At 40.5% G+C, this 24,065-nt stretch overlaps 1 protein-coding gene across 5 annotated transcripts in view; it reads right to left on the bottom strand.

The window, feature by feature from the left end:
• CBFB (core-binding factor subunit beta) overlaps positions 1-24,065 on the bottom strand; it is a 63,221-nt gene that overhangs the window by 3,147 nt on the left and 36,009 nt on the right. For 2 of the 5 annotated variants that reach the window (XM_025198427.1, XM_025198429.1), the window contains 2 exons: positions 20,870-20,965; positions 14,856-14,956 (listed from right to left, as the gene is read on the bottom strand). In XM_025198427.1, the coding sequence (XP_025054212.1) occupies positions 14,856-14,956; positions 20,870-20,965 (197 nt within the window). Of the gene's footprint in view, positions 1-14,855; positions 14,957-20,837; positions 20,966-21,070; positions 21,212-24,065 lie in introns of those variants that run through there. The other 3 variants (XM_025198430.1, XM_006019044.2, XM_006019043.2) reach the window with 3 other exon arrangements.

Below are 24,065 nucleotides of genomic sequence, written 5' to 3'. Positions count from 1 at the left end.
GGGGGGGGGGGGTTGTTTTTTTAAAAGGGCGAGAGTCTGAAAGCCAAAACTTTTATTTTTATTTTTTTTAGTGTCAACGTAAAAAGAAAGAAACTCCCATAACACAGGTGTGTCCTCTCCAACCATGAAATATGTCATAGCTAATCTAAGTGCAAGCCTTAGAAACACTGCCACTTAATCAGGAATGTTACAGCTGTACACTGTCTTAAAACTAAAGGTGCATTGATATATCAGTCCATATTGGATGGGCACCGATAAAAGGAAAACTGACATTATCGGCAATCAGCTTTTTTTGGCTGGTGTAGCCAATAACGTCACTGATAAATGCTGTGTGCATGCACGCAGCTGCATGGGGCCAGGAATGCAGCCCGGCAGCTTGGAGAGCAGCCTCCTGCATGGTGGGTGGGTGGGTGGCGGGGGAGAGCAGATTGAGGTCCCCAAAGTGAGGGAGGGAGTGGGGCTGGAGCAGGTACTACCCAGTTGGGGTGGGGTGTTGGGACAGAGCTGCATGCAGCTCATCTGGGGGGCACAGGGTGGGGAGTGGGGGATGGCTCCCCCTGCTGCATGCACCCCCATGCGAGACATGGGGGGCATGTGCCCCCCAGATTTCTGCACAGGGCAAGGGTGGGCTGCCTGCTGCGGGCTCAGGGCCAGGAGCTGTGCTGGCCTCTTACCGCTATGGTAGATTCTGGGGTGGCCATTGCCACCCCATAGCCCCCTCCCAGTGTTACTGCTGCCTGCACCACCCCCACCCACCCTGAGCACAGCCCCAGCCAGTCCCCTGCCAGGAAAAGGCTGGCACAGCTCCTGACCCTGAAGTCTGCTGTCACCCTGTGCACAAATCCAGAGGACACACACCACATGGGGGTGTGCACAGCAGCAGGGAGGCTCCCTCTCCCCCCCGCCCCCCACCCCAATGAGCCGTCCAAGGCTCCATCCTGCACCACGCCCCAGAAGTGCCTGCCCCTGCTCTAGCTCCACTCCTTCCCTCACCATGGGGGCCTTGATGCGCCCCCCCACACCCCACAAACTTACCAGCCGGATGCTGGTCTCCAAGCTGCCGGGCTGCATAATTGGCTATTGGATTGGTATTGGGCAATTTGGCTAGCTAATAATTGGCCAAAGAATCTTTATCAGTGCACCCCTATATTAAACCCTAGACATAGTCACTGTATATGTTTTGAGCCACATTCCCCATGAATTTATGTAGAAAAGTATGTGGAAACACAAAGTCTGAGATGCCTGCTGTTACAAGGAGGTTGATGTTGTGAACAGTAAGGTGGTAAAACATTTTCTCCTTGTCGCTGCTGACATTACCACCTCTATCATGCAGGTCGCAAACCTGAAAATTACTTTGACTGCTGCCTCTTCATACAGATAGGATGGATACAGATTCTGGCTACCACATCTCATCTTTCTGAAGACTGCCAAGATCTTACCTATACATTTCTGCTGCCAAATGTTTTCATCTCAATTACTCTAACATTCTCCTCTGTCCTAACCAAAAATAAACATTACCTTGCTTCAGTACCACAAACTGTTCCTAAACCTCATTTTTGTTGTCTGTTGATTGGGATATGCAATTTCCCTGGATCCCTCACAAGTAGCTTCTTAGCCAATACTCCTCATTTAAGCTTGTCCATGGTCACCCCCCCTTCCATGCTCTATGAACTCTGTTTCGCTCCTATTTATACTTGCTTACTGCTTTCACTTTATTGTTTGTTCCTCCTGCTACATCAATGCTGTTGACATTATCTACTCACTTGTCAGTCTCAAACAATCACCATTGTGCCTTCTTTGAACACAGCCCACATGCACGATGCAACTTTTGTTTCAGTCACAAATGCCCCACCCCACCTGCTTTACATCTCCTGTGCCATAATCAATTTAGTTGACTTATACAACAACTGTGCAAAAGTTCCTTATTTCCTTTCCCATAATTTCCTGTTTGTATGTCCTTGGATTCTGAGCTCCTTAGAGTAGGGCCCAACTTCTTGCATGTTTGATAACCACATCACACAGCACAGGTACTACCATAAATAATACAATATTTTATTTTCTCCTCCAAATACAGCCTTGATTTAACTCCAGTTAGAGATACATGGGACAAGTCTAGTTAATGGCCTTCCCCTTGTCCACACCCGCGCCCCCCCCCGATTAACCCAAAACCCCCTGTTCCCCCCCCGCCCCCCCCCCCGATTAACCCAAAATGACCATGCTTGTTCTCTACAGAGTTTCAGTGAGATCAATTCAGCTCAGGTTATTTTAAAAGGTTTACTTTTGCCTCCTGTTTTCCTAGTCTCAAGTCATGGAGGAGACATTACTGAGCTCCTAAAGCGCCCAAGGTATTAAGAGCTACAGCCAACTTGACAAGATTGGCAGTAACATAATGAAAATGATGCCTTTAACAATTATCAAGGCCTCTTGAGACAGGATATGTCTCATTCATTTCCCAGTGATCTACTAACTATCAGCAATTCTCTAGTAAGTACAGAAAAATCTTTTTGTCAGCACATACTTAAAGCGACTGGTTTGTTCAATGTAAGGACTTTTTTAGAAGCTGTACTTATTTTTGTAGTGTCCAAAAAGTGTTTCACCATTTCATTTTTTTTCATTTTAAGTAATCTAATATTTTGGTATATTTTCTTCATGTGTGTACAATGCACAGCTCAGTAAGACTCTGGCCTTTTGGCACAAATACACTAAGATGATATCACAGAGCAGATTCCCAGTGGTGCAAGTGATAATTGTTTCAGTGAAATCAATGCTGTACAGATTTACAGTTGTGGACTACAAAATTCACAGGACTTACACAAAGATCCTTCAAACCTTGATGAAAAAGGGAAGGAAGTGTAAGGCAGCAGCTGCATCTTCAATACCAGTGAAAGATTTAGTCAAACTGTGTTAAACAGCCTACTGCAATTTAACATCAAGACCCCAAAGCTTAACTTTGTGGTTACTTTTATAAAGTGACCTAAGTGTTCACTCCTCATTGTAGGCTTGATATGAGGTAACTAATAGTCCTATTTGGCATCTGATAAAGTGAGCTCTTGCTCACAAAAGCTTATGCACCTCCGATTCCGTTAGTCTAAGAAGCACCTCTATCTTGCCTTGAATTCAATGTACAAGTTGATATTCAATACAAATATTGCAATCAAAAGACTGGTTTCCAGAACACCAATTAAAAATGACAATTATTGCACTTGTACCATATTTCTTCGGTGTTATACCTGCTGAGTTTACTAACAAAACAGGAAGTTTTCCTGGCATTAATGCTATAAACATTGCTGCAGAATATGAAGTTTGTTTGCTTCTATTTTGAAACTCCAATAAGCATAAATTTAATCTCAACTCCCAACCTTCAGACAAAAGCACTACTAATTTATTCCCTTCTGAATGGAACTTTCTTTGCTGTCTCACTGCTTCCTTCTCCCTTTCTCTGAAACTGTTCCTGGCATCTGGCTCGCTGAACTCATGTTTAAGTACACTTTGTTACCTCATCTTAAAAATAACTACCAACACAACCCACTACAAAAAAGCCTATTTTTGTTCAATATTAAAATAGTCAAGCATTACCTATATACATGGTAGGCTTTGGCTAAAATGTGTTCTGTACCTTCAGTGTGTTGTCTCCTCTCTCTGCATCCCTCCCCAGTATTCTGTTTCTTCCTTCACCATCTATGTAGCCTTATCTCTTCCCATTCTCTTCTGCTATCCTTATCTCTTCCCATTCTCTTCTGCTATACCAAGGACTCCCAAATTTATTTCTCCTCTTCCCTTTGACTTTTCTTAATCTGTTTAGTCCTGCATCTCCAACTGTCCTTCCAACATGATCAAGTAGATATGTAACAGTAGTTACTGCATCAAACTAAGCAAGCTAAAAGTTGGAATCCTTCTTCAAAACCCTCTCCTTGCAACTCTGTCATTATGAAGACTCCATTTTGTTCATTAAGTGAGCTTGTAACTTTATGATGTATTGAACTTCATCCAGGCAGGTAGCTCTATTCTATTTGGACTACATAATTACTCTTAAAAAAGCAGTTTCTTTTGCTTGTTTGCCTATTTTCTACCATCTCTTACCTCATAGAGTTTCCTTTCTGGTTATCTGGCAGCCCATATTAATAACAACACTTCATTCAATATGAACTCCCACTGCTACAAACGTGCTTGCTCAGTGTTCTGGATCACAGGGGGCAAGAAGGGGGAATTGTGGCCATGCAGGGGGTAGGGGAATCACATTTGTACACAGCAGCAGGAAGTGGTTGGGGGGGTTCCATGTAGGGTAGAACCCAGTGGGGCCTGTGCCCTGCCTTGTGTGGCCCACGTGGCTTGTGGTCACCACTGATGCAGCCACCAGGAGCTTAGAAGTTGGACAACCCTGCCCTAAGCGTATTCTTGTTTGAAAGCCCTTCTATTTCTGTTAAAATAATCATCCCGATACTTCAAAACGTCTTCCTTCAACACACTTTTCCCCCCCATCGTGTCATTTAGACATAATCCACCGAATAACTGCTAAAAATTTGATCTGGTACAATCGTGTGCGCCAAAAAAATCACTATCTAATTTGGATTATACGCTATTTGAGGCTTGGACTAAGTAGCCTTTCTGCATTGTATCACTTACTTTTGGTGATACTCAAAACAAAGGACATTATTCCTTTATGCTTCATGCTTACAAAATTGACAAGGACAGTCACCATTCACTGAACTTTCAGAAAGCTTTCCGTGTAGACAATTAAATTAAAAAATAGATTATAATCAATCATGTACAGTGCTAAAGATTTTAAATGCTGCATCTATTTGTTGCATCCAGGAAAACAAGTTTTGTAAACTACCTCCTCTGAATTACTACAGAAAATGTAAATTATTGCTTCCACATTAATTCATTAACCTTTAGTGACACTGACAGAAGTATATGAATTATTAGTTTTTATTAAACAAGGTTACAGTTCAATTTTCCCTAAAAGGAGAATATTGTGGCCCAAAGTTACTCTTCTCAACAGAACAGATGTTTTATAAACCTGTAAGGTACACCAACAGAAATATAGTATTACTAAGACTGAAAAGGTAACTATTAGGGGTGCACCAATAGAGATTTTGGAGGCCGATACCAATAGCTGATTTTTAAGGAGGCTTATTGGCCAATACCAATCTGATATCTGATACAGCTGCATGCAAATCTGTTGTGGTGAAAGGGGAGGGAGGAGGGAAGGGGCATGCAGATCAACGTCCCCTGTGGTGAGGGAGCAGTGGGGCTGGGCCTGGGGTTGGTGCTGTCCAGTAGGGGCAGGGCAGGTGCAGGACAGAGCTACAACCCATCCTGGGGTTGTGGGGAGGGGGCTTTGGCTCTCGTCACTGCACGCCACTGGTCCGGGAGTGACTTGTTTGCTTATCTGGCAGCTCCTGCCACTGCTCCTGCCGCTTGTCTGGGAAAGCATGAAGGGAGGGGGCGTGTGCCCCCAGATCTGCGTGGGACGGGGCGGGAGGGGGGGGGGGGGGGGGGTCATGCTCCCAGTGCTGTGGGTGCCCACTCTAAGCACAGTGCAGCACTGCCCATGGCCCCAGCTGCAGCCTGCCCGGCCCACCCTGTGCAAATTTGGGGACACCCCCCTGGTGCCCTCCTGAACTAGTGGCAGGAGCAGCAGTGGGAGCTGCCAGACGAGCCGCTCCTGGACCGGCACCATCCCCCTCCCCATGCCTCCTGGATGAGCCATGGCTCTGTCCTGCGCCCACCCTGCCCAGGCAGCACCTACCCCAGCCCCACTGCTCCCTCACCGGGGGAGGATGGGAGGGGGCAATTGATCTGCACCACACCCGCCCCTTCCCTCCCCTTTCACCACAACAGACTTACCAGCTACACACAGCTCTCCAAGCTGCTGGGCTCTGCTCCTTGCTGCCTGTGTGCTACGCTGCAGTTGCGTGCTGGCACAGGCATTTATCAGCCAAATTAATCAGCCACATCGGGCCAATTTCCGATATAGCCAATTTTCTTTATATCAGTGCTGATCCGATATCAGACTGATGTATCGGTGCACCTCAAGTAACTATTTTTCATTGTTATCTCTTGGACTTCAATTTTCAACTATCTATGGTTTAGAAAAAAACAAGGCTATGATTTACATTTAACAACTCACAAATTCTTATTGATCTTTATCTTATCTGATCTTTAGATCAATTTAGTTAATAAAATTTGGTCTTCACGTATTTCACACTGGACCGGTAAAAAAAAAAAAAAGCAAGCAAAAAGTTGCTGGTATATTTTTACTTTAAAAGGGAAGGGACTCCTTCCTTCTGAAAGAGGGAAGGAGTCTCTCTTTCAGAAAACAAATCATTTACACAGTAATTTTACTGTCAAGTCTCAATAAAGACTCCAAGCTACAAGCATATGGTTGTATTTATAATTTTTCTAAAGTGGCCTTTTCCTTCAAAATATATGAGAGTATCTACATGATTTATGACATCATAGCTAGTTGTAGGTTTTTGCAGAAGCCACTGTGGAACAACTACCAGATCTGCCCTTTCAAGTAAGATATGAACAAAATGACAAATTATCCTCAAATGTCTTGAAAAGCATTCATTACAGTATCTTACTGGTATACATGGACAAGGGTATAATTTTGTGTTCAGTGCGTGGTGATTTATGTATGCTATTTCCACATATTCCTTGGGTGAATCTGATATCTTTTATTAGACCAACCCAAACAGTTGGAAAATAATTATTAAGCAAGCTTTCGGGTTCAAAAACCCTTCGTCAGGCTAAGGAAGTTTCTGCAGTTGGTGTGTGCTCTTCCTGGATGGAATGAAAAGTAAAGAAGCCAGCGGCTGGGCTGGTATGCATACAAGACAGGTAGTCAGTGAAAATGTAGATTGAGGAGTTAATGGGTGAGAGACAGGCCGGGGGGGGGGGCGGAGAGAGACTAAGAAGGGGGATGAAAGTGGAGAGATACCTGGGGAGTCAGATGTCAGGCAGGTTATAATGTGTCATAAATCCAATGTCTATATTTAGTTCATGATTTTTAGTATCCAGAAGGTTGATGAAGTGGAATTCATAAGCTCGTCTTTGGGAAGTGTTTTGTAGGTTTCCTTTGAGGATCAGGACTGAGATTGGAGAGAGAGTGGTTTTCTTGTGAGAAATGTGCCCCCACAGGTAACTGGGTATTTCTGTCTTTGATAGATTTCTGGTGTGCGTTCATTCTGGTGCGCAGTTGTTGTTTGGTCTCTCCTACGTATTTTCCATCGGGGCATTTGGTGCATTGGATGAGGTATATTACATTTCTGGAGGTGCAGCTATAAGATGCAGGGATGCTGATGGCTCTGTTGTCGGGTGTAGTAATAGTGGGGGTGGTGAAGATGTGTCACAGGTAATTGGGTATTTCTGTATTACCTGTGGGGTCACATTTCTCGCAAGACAACCACTCTCTCTCCAATCTCTCAGTCCTGATCCTCAAAGGAAACCTACAAAACACTTCCCAGAGACATGTCTATGAACTCCACTTCATCAACCTCCTGGATACTAAAAATCATGAACTAAATATAGACAGCGGATTTATGACGCATTATAACCTGCCTGACATCTGACTCCCCAGGTATCTCTCCACTTTCATCCCCCTTCTCAGTGTCCCCCCCCCACACCTGTCTCTCACCCATTGACTCCTCAATCTACATTTTCACTGACTACCTGTCTTGTATGCATACCAGCCCAGCCGCTGGCTTCTTTACTTTTCATTCCATCCGGGAAGAGCACACACCAACTGCAGAAACTTCCTTAGCCTGACAAAGGGTTTTTGAACCCAAAAGCTTGCTTAATAATTATTTTCCAACTATTTGGGTTGTTCTAAAAAAAGATATCAGATTCATCCAAGGAACCTTGTCTGCCTATGTCCTTAGACCAACACGGCTACAACCTACACTCCTATTTCCACATATTGAAATGACAGCTCAGTCTAACTAAGAATCCCCAATTATTTGCTACGGCACTGTGTGCGCATGAATATATACATACACATAGACACATACACACGCATCATAATCCTGCCAAGTCACCACAGCTAATGATGAATTAACATTTTGCATCTTAAAGGATGTGAAAGACCCTTATCTCTCTCTCTCTCTCACACACACACACACACACACACACACACACACACACACACACACACAGAGTAACTACTGAAATGCCTCTAGAATGGAGAATAGAAGCCAGCCAGTATGCAGGTGGCAAGCACACTACATTATACCGGACAAAAGTACAGGTACTTCTAGCCACAGGCACTAAGAAAATTACTTTCATAAAAAAGTATTATTGGATCATTAATATTCATAAGTAGAGGACAAATTCTGTTTCCTGTACGATACTGCATCTGGAAGAATCACAGAAAATACACTACAGGGAACCTCAATTTATTAATGCAGACATAAAAAAGTTTTAATTTACTTTACTTAGTTTTAAAGTTACGACTTGACAAATTCTCTGTATTTTGAACCTGATGCTTATAATATCTTCTGGCAATCTGCTGAATAATAAGCCATAAAAAAAAAATTAAGCAAATATTTCTTAGTACTATCATCAAGATAAGCAGTGAGTTGAATTTCAGAATCGCTTCAATAAAAGCTGCACCTACATTTGACAACGTGAAAAATCAAATTTATTTCAGTGAGTCATGCACTAAAAATCATATGGGAAAAAGCGTTTGTTTATTGTAATACTGCATACTGCACTTTTCAGTATGATGTTGAATTTACATTTGGGGAAGAGATTCTTTGAAAATCCCAAGTTTAATATTCAGTGAATAACGCAACAGATAGGAGAATTTTAATAGCTGAGTGACTTATTCAGAGCAACACAACACACATTATATCAGTATGAAGAACAGGTTATGAGAAAAGCTTCCACTGTCATCTCTGCAAGTACAGGCAGAACCTAGAGCACTAATATGTTTCTTAGAAGCTAATGATTTATTATTTAAATTGGCAGTTTCACCAAATATCCTGAAATTAAATAGTTTATGTTATGCAAATAAAGGGAATTTCCAACACCCAAAAAACCTCAGATACAGCTTTCAGCACATGAAACCATGCAAATCTTTTGCAATACAAAAGGAATTATAACTGGCAACAAGCCATCTAAAACCTAACTTTAGAGATGGCATGATGACTGACTGAAAAAAGTGTAGGAACTTATTTGTCAGAAAACGTTTGAAAGCTGCCTTTTCATGCAAGTCTAGACTTATTTATAACTGGAGCACAGAACACTGCAAGGGGTGGGGAATGTACCAAGAATTAAGTCTTACAAAGCAAAATTGAAACAGAAAAAGAAGCATAGTTGATCAAAGATCAAACAGAGAGATTTGAAGTCAATTTTGCTGCTAGTCTTATATACCTTCACTCTGGCTGGGTGTGTCAGCAACTGAGTGAAGTCCCAAGGATATGCCAACTGGGAACAGTTAGGTAGGAGACTGGTACAGACTAACAATATCAGGGGGGTGTTCTTTTTTTGCTGCTGCTGTAACTGTTAATTTGTTAAACTTTGGAAAACATTTGAGATTTTATTTGGAAAATATTCATTTTAGGTTTTAGGCCTGGTGGTTAATAATATGCACAATACTCTTTAAATGAGAAAAATAAGCTGTGCAATGGGAACTGGCAACCAAAATTTTGAGTTTGCACTTTAAATTTTTTTTTTTTAAATCAGGTCTCATTTATTAGCTTGTATGATGCTCCTGAAATGTATGCTCCTGAAATGCTCCAAATGTATAATTTTCCATGAAGACATGCTGACAAGAGAAAAACCCTTTCTAAAATAAAAGGCAGAATCAAAAGAATGGCAAAATAACCACCCTTTCATGGGCAACTGTACTACTATTCGTAATTGCATTTTGGCAGCTGCATACATCTGTGATAGAGAAATCAGATATGCTATATCCTTTGGCATCTGTCATCTATCATTTAGTAAAGAAGCCAAAAAAACCCCCAAAACAAACTATGTTATAAACAATAAAAACATAAAAACAGGAATATTGGGATCCTTTTAGAAGATTTTTTTTAAAGCCTTAAAAAAAAAAAAAAGAAATCTCTTTGGGAACACAATGCTTATATCTGTACAAAAGAACAAAACAAGAACTTTTTTTTAAACGTATAGTCACCGGGGCAGTGTTTTTTAAACATATAGTATGTCTTTCTCCACAGTCTTTTCCTGAAGAGACTAACACTAGCAAAGACAAATTTATTACACAGTCTCACATTATCAATATAAATTATAAAAAATGTTTTAAAAATAATGATCAACCCACATCACAGGAAGGAGACAAACATCATAAAAATAACAGTACCAATTAAAAGCTGTTCTCTAAAATGCCACTTAGCAAGATGTTTTGTAAATAGTGGACTATGGTTAAAAATCGGCCAGTTCTTCCATTTCAACCATCATTTACAGTATGGTATTGAAAGAGGAAAAACAGAAAAACAATAAAGAGAAGGGATGGGAAGGAAAACAAGCAGTCTTTCCAGAACTAGTGTGGAGCCTCCAAAGCTACACTGGCAAGAGTCAAAGCTTAGAGGGAAAAGCAGCTGTTTTGCCAGCATAATTAAACCCCCTCCCCAATCATTATACATGTATACAAAGTGACTTGTAAGCATCAATTGTCTACACAGGGAGTTTACTGACATAGCTAGGTTGGTTAAGTAATTTTTTTCACATGTCTATGTGTGACAACTACACCAACAAAACTTTGTATTGTACTCAGAGGTCTAACTCAATTTCTCCATTTCTGTAAACATACCTATTTTTCACTTAAGCCTGGAAGTAGAATGTCCTACGTTCACCATCGGATGTGTCAGGTACCAATTTTACTATTTGACTAATTAGTTTATTGGCCCCTCTCACTTGGTTCTACAGGAGTTTGGCAGTCTACACTTTCAATAGAACTTACATATTTTATGTTCTTTATCCCATATCTATTCCATACAGCATTCCCTCTAAGCTGCGCAGCATGTGCGGTCACACCTGGCAGCGTGGCTTGAGTGCGCCTGCATGGCCACCCACACCGCACAGCTTAGAGGGAATGCTGATTCCACCATCTATTTTCAGTGCCAAATTCACTGGTTATCTTGCTAAGCATAAACAACCCCAACATATTTAATACCCAAACATCCATAAAAATTCCATTCTTTCTACCAATTCTATTTTCTAGAAGTGTAGTTTTCGTCATTAAAAACATACAAATAGTTCAACTTCTAATAAATTACCTGTATTTTGTGGTTGTGTCCTTAGTGTAATAAAGATCTGAAAGATCTGTCACCCAACACAAGTCAATATAACTAGCCAGGAGGAACTTGCACTTATGCCAAGCTCCTGAGAAACTTCTAATAATAGTGCTGAGTATTTAAGACTTCTTGAAGAAGTATAGTCTCTTTAAAAATAAAGTTATTTTAAAAGATTGTAACGTATGAACACAGTGCAAATTTCCAAATAATTATCTAGTCAGAGTACTATTTCACAAAAAGTTCAGAACAGGTGTTGCTAGCCTGAAGTGATAGAGAGCACATACATCAGAAAAACAATTTATGTGCCATGTAGAATCGATTCTGAATGTAGTACAGAAACGATCAATTTTGCAAATAAGGGACTAGTGTAAAATAAGCATCTTCTTTCAGACAATGAGGTTAGAAAGGGGCTGAGCAATAGAGAAATACTGACTGAACTCAATCAATACTAATTATATATTTATAACTTCTGTACCAACCTTCAAACCATACCTTCTAAACAGCAAGCATTTCAGATTTTTTTCTAGGAAAATATATTTTCACACAAGAGCTAAATTTCAAGTGCTTTACATTGACAATTTTGAGAAATTACTCTGCTCAAAAAAGGCCCAATTATCAGCCTACGGTACCAAAAAACTGTGATTTCATACTGCCTTTTAAACAAAGAAACAGCTTATGTGATGGCTTCAGGCAATATTACATGCAAGGAATTCACACATTCTAAGCTAAGAATTCAAATGATTCATTCTTGGCCTGATCATACTCTAGGTCACTTTGGAGGAGGAAAACAAGATGTGGTGCAGGATAAGAGCACAGCAGCAGGAGGCAGAGCCTAGAGAGGAGTCAGACCTGGGTTTGCCCACAGGTACTCTGTAGAAGAATGCAAACCCTTAGAAACCCCCCGTTAGGAAAGTTTCTTGGGAGTTGCCACCAAGGGCTGATAGCTCAGAGATGGTATAGAAAAAACAGGGCTTCTGCATGGATGTCCTATGTCCCTTGCACATCTGGGTTACATGTGGGCAAAAAACAGCTACAAGTGATTGTACATGTAAAAGGTTTTCTACCAAAATGTATAGGGTTAGATCAGAAATTTTACTGAGAAAGAACAAGTTGTAAGGGGGGAGGGGAGAGCAAGAAAACCTTGTAGGGCCACTTTCTTTTAGAGTTGCAGTGAAAACAATTTTTTTCTTTATGGCACAGCTTTTATTTAAACAGTTGCACAGGACTTTTCCCCCTCCTCCCGTTTTGATACAATATGCCCATGATGAGAACGAATGCTCACAACTGACTGACCTAAAATGGGTTATCGTCTCCTTCACTTTTTATATGTATATAACCTTTATATGTATGTATATTTTACATAACCTCTCCCAAAACCAACAATATAATCTATGCCAGCGGTGCTCTAGCTCTTGCTCCTAAAGGCCTGATAAGTTGTGTGGGGCTGACTGGGAGGCTGGATCCAGCCCAGTACTGACCTGCATGCCCCAGTTAGCATGCAGGGCCTGGGCCTCCCCATAGGTCTGTAAATTCAACATCAGAGGAGAAGTGTTCCCAGCTTCCTCACTGCCAAACTTCTGGACCTGGGATGAGCCCTGCAGGTCAGAGGACATGGAACCAGGGGCCAGATCTGGCCTGTGGGGAGAGCTTTGAGCACTAGGGGTGTGAGAAGCAGGCCGTATTCGATTCGATTTCAACCCGAATCGGGGGACAGCGATTTGATTTGTTAATTTGGATCAATGTTCCGATCTGATTCGGCTGAATCCAAATCTGAAGATTCAATTCTGATTTGGAGAACCAGTGATTTGGCCACAAGCAGAGCGTTATGTGTTTTTTCTACATACCTCGAGGTACCAGGTGCGGCTCATGAACACCGAGATGGTGGGGCGGATGAAGCATCCCACAGGAGCATGCCCCGCCCCGCAGTGCTCGGTGGCAGACCCAGAAATGGACCAGAAGTACAGGGGGACCCTGGGTGCCCCCCCCAACCCAGGGAGGCACCATTCGCTGAGCCGGGGGAGCATGGGTGGGTGGCCCCCCACTGCACTCCCTGGCGGACCCGGAAGTGGACTGCAAGTGCTTCTGGTCCACTTCTGGATCCACCGCCAAGTGCACTGGGGACCCCCCCAGCATTCCCATGGGATGCTCAATCCACCCTTAGCGTTCGCAAGTTGCCTGGTATGTTGAGGTATGCAGAAAAAAAATATAAAGCTATGTCTATGTCTGAATCATTGAATCTCTCCGAATCAATTCGGAGAGATTAAAGGGTCTCTTGATTTGATGGGGAGATTTAGCCGCCAAACTGAATCAGTGACTGAAGCTTCACATAGCCCTATTGAGCACCCCTGGTCTATGTGCCAATAGCCTTCTAGTAACTTGTGGCTTAAGAAAATTTTTCAGGACAGCAACAGCTCAACTTTTTACACAGGACATAACTAAACTCAAACATGCTTGTTAAGAAAACAAAATTCCTTTAAAAATGTTCTTGACCCAACTAAATATCTGTCGGGGAAAAAGGTGATCCTTACCCAACCAACAGCAGTTTAAACTTCAAAGCCAACTGTCTCTTTCTACACACAAGTGGGATGGCTCTTCCTAACAGAACTAAGTTGTCTCAATTAAGGACATGACCCTATATTCAACAGAAGTCACATGCACGATTCATCTTAGAACACATAACATGTTTAATGAAAAACTAACCATTAAATTTTGTTTGTATAGGCATTTTAAAAATTACAATTTTCATCTAAAACAGTGGTCTCCAACCTTTTTAATTAGGAGATCACCTTTGGCATTTAAAAGCAACCCAAGATCTACTGTGTGCTGCTGACACCCCCCCTTCCCTCCCACCCAGCAGGTAAGTCTGTGGGGAGGGAAGGCGGGGAGACAGATCGAGGCAGAGGGAGAAAAAATTATTTGGGGGTGTGCCTCCACAGCAGGTATGTCCCACCCGGCTGCGGCCCCACTCAACTTACCTCTGCTCCTGCCTCTGCAGCACTGTCCCTCACTGTGGGGGCCTCAATCTATCCCCCGCCCCTTCCCTCCCCCATGGGCTTGCCTGCTGGGCTGGGGCACACACAGACCCCCACCCCAGCTCCGGATCAAGTCTAAGAGGCTCCAAGATCTATCAATGAATCAAAATCCACTGGTTGGTGACCACTGATCTAAAACATATTTCTAAAAGTACAGAAACAAAAACAAGGTAGACAGGAAAGGTGCATCTTTTCCCAATACTTCAGAAATGAAGCTGAAAATTAATCATACTTTTTTGTTTCATATTGAGCATCTAGTATCAGTGTTTGTATCTGGTTTCTAACTGTTCATAAAAATTAATTTGGAAAACTATTATGCATATTCACACATAATTCCCGACAACAACCAATGAAGTTATATGTACAATTGAGGCACAGCAGTTGTCCAGTTGTGAGCTAAATGTTTTATTTTACTAAACATAATTCAAATATTCGCCATTGTGTGCGCTGCTTTTCATAGAAAGAACAACAAAAAGTTTTGGAACTTTTATGTATTCTTAAGAAAACTTAAAGTCATATTAAATGGGAATTTCATGTAGCTTCCTAAAATGGCTCTGCTTACCCATTAATGTAATTTATATTTAGCACAAGACCACAAAGAGAGACTGCTAGACTAGGCTGTTTCAGGGAAGAGTAAACCACTCTGCTTCTTTGCTTGCAGTACTGCGAAAATAAAGTGCACTGTAGTTATTTGGGAAATGAAATTTAAACACTTTAGTTTTTCTTTTTTGTGCTGTTCTGTTTTGTGCAATTCTTTAAATTGCTTTTTTGCATAAACTCAATTAAAAAAATAGTGGATGGCTCAACCCCCAAGGGAACCCAGACTTAACAGAATATCTCTGACCAAGCTCATGAGCAAACAAATGGGGTAAGGGAGGAGGGAATTTGGACATCTGAGCTTCTGTCATAGAAAGTACACAGTCTGAGCTTTCAAAAAACCATTTACATTATAAAACTGTAATTTCCACACACAAAGCTAACCCTCACCAAAATTATCTGCAGACACCACAAAACAGGAGCACAGGACTTCCAATACATTATGCCCAATCCCTTTCTGTAAGACCACCACTTTGTATCTCTTGTTCCACTGAACAGTTGGCAGAAGGCAGCTAATTGCAGCTTCCTTGGACCAAGTACTGGCTATATTAATCCTAACATATTTTGACTCCGCTGGTCTGAGGCCCTGGAAGCATTTCTTCCCGAAAGTTTCTCTAGTTGGCAGTAGCCTTATACGGAGCAGTTGACTAATTAGTTGTACAGTAAATGTTTCAACATCTACACGTGCACCCGTATTAGGCAGGAGTAAACTAATTCACTCTGCAGCAGAATAGTACTTGTAAATACAAATACTACTTATAAATGAAAGTACTATCCTGCTGCTGAGTAAAAAACTCTGCAGCAGCGCGCATATAGATGCTGGAGGGGCTGGCTTGGAGCATGAGGGAGCTTCAGTGCAGAGGCTGCCTGCTGGGTAGCTCTGCATTGAAGCTCCCTCATGACCCAAGCCAGCCCCTCCACAGCACTTTGGGCCAGGGGGAGCAGTCCCGGGCTGGCAGGCTGATTCCCGGGATTCCCTGACAGCCGGAGGTGCTCCAACACAGCAGCACATGGTGTTCATGAATAAACCCCAGAGCGGATTTCTCTGAAGTTAATTGCACCGGGGTGCACATTCAGATGCATGCCCAGGAACAGTTTATTCATGCACAGTATAGCATAGGTAGATGTGCCCACTGTAAAAAGTCTTGCACCAAATGACTGAATTCAGTTAAAATAGTGACTATAAAGAGAAATCTATTTCAAGACTCCATCACATTGAAACAGCATAGGAAACTACTGCAGTCAAATGCATGAGAGACAGTGACAACTAGCCTGGATAGCCATTTAACTCATGTAAAAAGTACAAGCCACTTGCCATCTCCCATTGATATCAATATTAAAAGCAGGAGCCTTGCACCCCTGACATTGATCCTTAGGGCATCAATACTGCAAATGGAAACTGGCAGGTGAGAACTAGCTGATGAGGAAGCAATAAATGGGGTTTACCTTGTTTGTATTTAAAACTATACTTCTATATGCTCTATTAGAGGAAAACCTGTTCAGGCATCAATACTGCTCAGCAACCTACAAGGAGCACTTCGTCCATTAGTGATAGCAAAAATACACTGGAGGTTTCCTTGATGAATGCTGACAACTTTCTTCCCAAAAATAAAAAAGCAGGAGATATGAAAATTATATACCTAACACCTCTTCCAGAACAGAATGAGTATTATGAAACTCCTTTACTATATGGAGAACAATGAAAAAGCAAAAATATTCCAAGATGAGATTTTTATATGAAAAAACTAGTTAACAACATGAAATTAGTAAGACAAAGGCTGTGGGACAAATTCATTACTGGTATACATCCACTTATGGAACTTGGCTCTTAGCTTTATCTAGTGGCTTCATCACAAAAGTGCGTGACAGATTTTCAAAAATAGGGATAGCAAATTAAGTCCTTTAATTATGAATGTCAGTCTTTCCTCACATGCATCACATTCAACTTTTATTCTGACAACATTCAAACAACGTTCTAAAAAAGTGGAAGTCATTAGAACACAACCTTAATTTAGAAAGTACTTATTGAAAACATGTATTATGTTCAAGAACATTTATGTTAAACATACAAATTTTGAATAGGAACTGTTTTTTTTAGGCCACATTGGAATTGTATTTTGTATTTCAACGTAAGGAAAACACTTATAAGAACTAGAACTTAACATTTAGAAATAAATTCTCTCCACAAGTGTTTACTACTTTTACATTTAAAAATATTCATTTAATCGAGGAACATCATAAAAATGCAGAATAAGTGTGACGTAATAAAAATTATTTGCAAAATGAAGGGGAATTAAATTATACTGTTCCTCAAGTCTGGTCTCAGATACTTCAGATATGTTCTCTAAACAGTCTGCGTTGCAATTCTTGTGTGCACAAATACCAGAAGCAATGCTTTTTTCACCATTACTATTTTCTACTATTATATTTAAAGTTTCACTATTAAGCAGCAGCTATTTCAATCATTTTTTGTTTCCTAAAATACCACCAATCCGAACCTCTAATTGTCTTTAAAAAAATAAATATTAACACAAAAGAGTACTTAAAGTGTTCAAACACATAATAAAGGGATCATGCTTTGGCAATGATCTACCATTTGTTACGTTTAAAAAATAATCTACACAGAGACTTTTTATAAAGAAACATATCTACAAAGAAAGAAAGAAAGCTGTATAAATAAAGAATGAAATCTGTGATCATTTTCATATGCTGCCAAGCTTTGGATGAATGTTTCCAAAGTGCTGGCGCCTCTCTTTTGAGTAGGGGCGGGTGGAGTACTTTAAGATTTTTCCCCCTCTCTTATTGAACTAGAATCTGGTCTCTATTAAAGCCATTTCAGCTATAGTACTACAGTCTGAAATTGTCTAATTTTGTACAGACATTGTTTCAATCCCTAGGACAATGCCTTACATTGATGATATCTTATTCTATGTCTAGCAGTTCCCAACTTTGTTGTTTGCTCCATGATAAACAGAACAACATTAAAAAAAGGATTGGATGTGTAGTTCTACATGTAGAGTAACTAATAATGGTATTTGTGGGGTCCGCACTGTGTTTCAACATCCAAAGTAAAGCTCAACTACTTTAAAAGATGGTTTCTTCCGACTACCTTTTCTACAAAAAACAAAAACAAACAAAAAAAACACAAACAAACCTCATTGTACCATGTTTTTGCAGGTCAAATTATATTGCACCTGTGAACTCACCAGATGATTTAACTTCACCGGAGCTGTATAAATATAACTAAGTAGGATGTGACCTCAAGCATTATTACTGGCAATGATACAAGCATGAAAAGAAATACAGATTGACAACTGTATCCGATACTGACTGCATGTGTGCAGTAGTTAAGAAATTTGATATTGGACTAGAAACACAGTGAACATGAAAATCTACAATGTGATTTTTAAAATGTATTCCGTTCCATTTCGGATTTTACACCAAGCCATGCTTGTGTTATCTGTGTGTTTAATGATTATGCCCACTTCTACAATTCAATTAAAATACACTGAATTGGGGGGGAGGGGGGCACCCCCCCCCCCAAAAAAGACAATTTTTTCCTCAAAGTCCATATTTAGATGATCTTGCCATTTTCCACTTCAAAATACCTTGACTTCTCTATAGTCTTAAGTAAGATCAATTGTCTAGTGTTTATCTGCAAACAAACCAGATACACGTTTTTTTTGAAAAGCATGAGAGAACAAAATATTTCTTTCCAGCTCCAAGCTTCATGAAAACTGATAAGCTCAGTATCTGTGTACAGTGCCTAGGCACAACAAAATGAATACTTCTACATGCTACCAATGAGTAAGCTGTTGTTGTTATAATGAAGCATTTAAACTATGGAAATAAGCAGCCTGAGACAATAAATTGGGCTTTGTCTACAATACAAGTGGGAAGCATGACTGCTGTACATATAAACAAGCTGACCATAAGGAAATCTGGGACACTTGCCCATCCTGTCCCCGACTCTCCCAAGTCAGTGGTGCTGCTGCAGGCAGAGGCGGGGGTGGGACAGTGTTGTACGTTGGGCAGGTAGCGGTACCTACCTGCCTGCCATGCCACTCCACACTGCTCTGCCTCCCTGTCAGACTGTGCCCTATGCCCCCACATTTCCAGGATGCTCATTATAATTCACACCAGCCAGGTGGGACTGGCCTCCGAAATCCAGAACCATCTTAGTTAAACCAGGCCATTATGGTCATCCTATGTATAAACTTACCCCATCTCATTTCAGCCTTGCTAACACAGGTTCTATTAGAAGTAAAGCCATAAGCAGTAGGGGTGTGCAAAACGGGCCCTATTTGATTTGGATTCGATTCTGGCCCGAATCAAGGACAGCGATCTGATTCGTTGATTCGGACAACTGTCCCCTATTCAATTCAGCCGAATCCGGATCTGAAGATTCGATGCAGATTCAGAGAATCAGCTATTCGGCTACAGACACAGCTTTAAATGTTTTTTCTACATAACTCGAGGTACCAGGCGTGGCTTGGGAATGCTAAAGTGGGGTGGGGGGAGCCCTGCGTGTTTGGTGGCAAACCAGGAAGTGGACTGCAAGTACTTCTGGCCCACTTCCAGGTCTGCCAGGGAGCGTGCTGGGGGCTCCCCCCGTGCCCCTCCTGGCTTGGTGATTGGCCCACTTCCGGATCTGCTGCTGAGCGCACTGGGGAGCCCCCCACATTTCTGTGGGACACTCCATTCGCCCCAGCACTGCAGCATTCATGAGCTGCCTGCTACCTAGAAGCGTGCAGAAAAAACATTTAAAGCTGCGTCTATGTCCAAATCGCCGAATTGATTCAGAGGGTTCCGATTCAATTCGGAGAAATTAAAGGGTTCTCTGATTCGATTCTGATTTGGAGATTCAGCCACTGAATTGAGACGAATCAAATTAGGCACCGAAGCTTTGCACAGCCCTAATAAGCAGCACAGGCTTTAGCCATTCAATAATCTGGGGTGCCCAGGAAGGTCTCTGAACTCTACACTGAAACAATGCTACTCAGCAGCTTTCACCACTACCTGTAATGGCAAGACTAATGCTAACTCTGTAGAGGTAGCAGCAAAGAAAGAGATAGAAGCAAATAAAGTTACTAATAGCCTGAGAGAAAGAAGATTGGCTCCCTGTCACTGCTGTTTGTGTCCAAGGCAGTTACAGATAAAACTGGGAGCGGGAAGTAAAATCCTAATAAAAGAAATTCAAATAACTTCTCCCCCTCTATTCTCTCGCACCACTCCCTTCAGCTTCCTAGCCCTCGCCTTCCATGGACTTCTCTACCAGTACCTTCCCTTTTTTGGGTATACTAAGGAATTTCTCACAATCTTGTCTTCAAGCACCTTTGTTTCCTTAGTCCCAGTGGATGCCTGCTCTCTATTCAGCAAGGAAAGGCGCTCAGATGGTACCAAAACCAGAAAGAGCAAATGGAGAGCTAGCCCAGAGAGAGAAGATGGTGTCAGGCTCATGGGATAAACCTAAAGAGAGGAAGGAGATGGAAAGAGGAAAGGAGATCTAAGCCAGCAGTAGAAAATAAGTGTCTGAATCAACTTGTTGGTATTCTTTTATCACTAGGGGAGGGACTGCCAGCATCCCCCAGAATTCTCCAGTATCTGTGGGAGAGACAGAAAGTAGCAGATTCACTAATACAGCTTAACTACACTTCTTTTTTATAGCTGTTAGCATTTGTATCATGGTCATACAAGCCACCCTCAGAATCATGCGTCCGTAACTGGAAAATGGGCCATCTAAGGAAGCAAGGGTAAATAAAAACAACCTATCATTATTCAACTAATTAAAAAAATATATCTTTGTGCTTTCCAGATTTTAAGTGCGAGTGATTTATAAAACATGCTTTACACATTGCAAAATTCAACAGAAACAAACAGAAATGCCCCACCATTGGACAAACAGACAAGTTAATAGAAACAATCTAGATTGTTGGTAAAGTACTAACCAGTTACTGACAGCAGCTGTGAAACCCTCACCTCCATTTCCTCTCGATGAGACCTGTCTCTGTCCTCAAATTCACGAGTTCTTCTCCGAGCTTCTTCAAAGGCTTGCTGTGCCAATGCATCCTCCTGCTACCAAACCAAAAGACAGAAAAATGACACAAAACACTATACTTATTTCCAACAAAATCCTGTTTTATTGAACTTCAGACATCATTTGAAGAAAATAATACTGACCTCAGGCAGCAAGGGACAACTAATCTACAGAAATCTACTGGCAAGAATGACAAAAAGTAGGGAGGCCACGGCTTTACGTTCCAGACTGCAGACTGAATTTGCAAGTTTAGCAGCTAGAGAGAATATCTTTTCACAAGGAAGCTGAGGAAACATAATATTAAATGATAGAAAGAGAGCTACTCAGTGCCACCTTAAAAAAAACAACAACCAAAAAGCCCCCACACCTTCCAGAGAAGAACTGCTTTTAAAGGACTATCTGCATTGCTTCAAGATGGAGTGCAGGTTTAAGACCAACTATTTAAAGGAAGCCTCAAGAGTTGTAGGAAAATGGCATTATCTTTCACCTGTGTTAAAAAAATTAACTGGCATGTAAAATAGATTTTATCCATGAACCTACATATTGCATTATTAAATTCTTCATGGAAATTTACTATTTTTTTGTTTTCTAGTAAATTCACTGATAGCACTAAAAATAGCCATAGCTGACAACTGATGGCTTTTAAATGTAATTATGTCCTAAAGCAATTATTTTGGTTAGCAGATTAACATTTAAATTCTTGTAATGGCGCATCTTGAACATATATTTATTAGTCACAGCCCACAGGGTATAATTTATGTTAAAAAATATATTAGGAAGTGTAAAGAGGTAGAAAACATTTGTTTCTCAATTGTGCATGTATGCACACATGTGCGTGCACACACACGACAACTAAATTTTAATCAGCAGACTTCCACGTTTTTGGTAAAAAAATATATCTCATGTTTTCGATATAGCTTTACAATTAGACAGAGAAGAGAAGGGGAAACATCTTAACTTGTTTTTCTAGCAGGCACTCTGTAAGAGTCCAGTGACAGTATTTTTGATAGAAGATTTCATTGTTTCAGCCAGTACTGCCACAGTTGGTTTATAGATACACTTTCCTTAATGGGGACCTACTAAACAGGAATGATAAACTGACAGATTTAAAATTTAAAAAAAAGTTTCTGTCACCTTGCAGATGCTTTTAAGGGTCAAGCAAAGATGAACCAGCTATGCAAGGAACAGCAAATAAGTAAAAAATACCTTTTCATATTAACTTTTTTTGTTCTTGCAATCTGATATTGTACTTTTAACTGTCCATATTAGGCAAGTGTTATTTTCAAGTTGAAGATTTCTCCTAAAAGACAGAAATCCTAACCTTGAGCTTTAAAAGGCAAAAATGTTCAGTTCCTGAGAACCCAACTAGATTTTTTATATATGAAGGGATTAAATACATTAATTTTTAAATTTAAGATAAAATGTCTCTAGTCTAAAAGAATGTCAAATTACTTTTTTTTTTTTTTTTTTGCCTAAGGCACTATCCTGTACCCTACAGCTACATTGTGAAATGATGTGAAAGAGTGCCCCGGGTGGCCCAACATATTTTAATACGAACATCTGTCAGTCAATAATTCTCCATAGTTAAGTCCCCAGAAAGTTATATTGAAGGGCAACGTTTAAAGCTGTCAGCAACAAAATACCATTTTGCCAGTAACTTGTATAGCACACCAGGCTCCTGCTGGCTATTTTTAATATGGGCATAATATATAGCAATTATGGCTGAGCAGTGGAAGGGAAGAGTTTGTTTCTTTTAATGGAGAAAGACAGCAGCAAAACAGATGGCAAAGCTGGTGACTGATTAGTATGGAAAAACTAACCTAATTTTTAAATGTAGGGGATCTATACAGAAAATTAGGATTACCTACTTCATGAATTAAAGTGACTTTCTGTATAATGAAAAAAGCAGTATTTCAAGCCAGGTGAAACCTAATGGGAAAAACACAGTTCTCCCTAAAAGTATCTCTGACTGAAGATTACTGATCTAGTAACTCATCTAACTTCCCATATCTTTCGACCATCTGGATCATAGAAGGGTATACACAAGTGGGTTTGTTTGTTTTGTTTTGGGGGGAGGGGTTAATGCATCCGTTTAGATAGAAGACTCCTGGAAAATTCCATCATTTTATATAGTCAAAGAATGATATCATTCTGAAAGCTTCTTTGGGACCAAAATCATTAAGTAATTATTCCATCTTCTCAAGTAAGAATTCAGTTTTGGGATGGAAGTTAAGCTTTTAGAATATTTATGTACTCACTTGCCAGTTACTTCAAAACCTTGGCAGTATTTTGACTCAGTAAGCCAATACCTAGAGTTAGCATCTATTGATGGCTATAAGACTGGCTCACTAGCACCTAGGAAAAAGGTGAGGGTGTAATTTCCAAATAATAAATTTCATACTGAAGCTGTCATGGCCTACAATAAAGTGGATCAACAGAAAATCTTTTCTGTCCCTGTGAGCTGTACACACAAAAATACAAATCAATCAAAATAAAAAAGTTGGCTTTTACAGCTGACAACATTTACTGGATTAATGAGGAAAACAAGCAAAACAGTTGAGGTCTCAATGTAACACAGGATATATTCAGTAAGAAAGACAGGCTGCCATCCATAAGCACAATTATATCTTAGTGACACTACAGCAACCTGATAGGAAAAGAAAATTTGACAGAAATAAGGTTGAGATAACAAATCAGGAGCTTTAGCAAAAGTATGTTGCATAGTGCTATACCAAAATATGTACATAGCCACAGAGCACAGACAAAATTCCAAAAGCCCAGAATTCAAAATATGCAATTTTTGCCTCAATTTAGTCAGGGTCTTACAGTAGTCATCCTAGTGAAGCCAATCATACACTATCTGTATTTAAACATACATGCATATAAACTCCTTGCTGAGTCTAGGCCTTCAATAACAATGGTGAAAATCTACAGGTTGCTTAATAAATGGGAAGATTACTACAATATCTGTAAAATAACAAAAAGGTTAATTTTGGAAAAAAAAGAAATACTTTAATTGTCATCATATCTTTTGAAAATGTCTATGTGCAATTAATCTTTTAGATATTTTATGACCTAGAAGAGGATAGTTTATTTCAAAACAATGGAAGTGACAGAATTGAATCTGAATCCCTATGA

This window comes from Alligator sinensis, unplaced genomic scaffold (genome assembly GCF_000455745.1).
Source record: "Alligator sinensis unplaced genomic scaffold, ASM45574v1 scaffold97_1, whole genome shotgun sequence".
In the NCBI taxonomy this organism is placed as follows: Eukaryota; Metazoa; Chordata; order Crocodylia; family Alligatoridae; genus Alligator; species Alligator sinensis.
The sequence above is the reverse complement of the archived record's forward strand: the minus strand, read 5'-3'. Positions and strand labels throughout refer to the sequence as shown.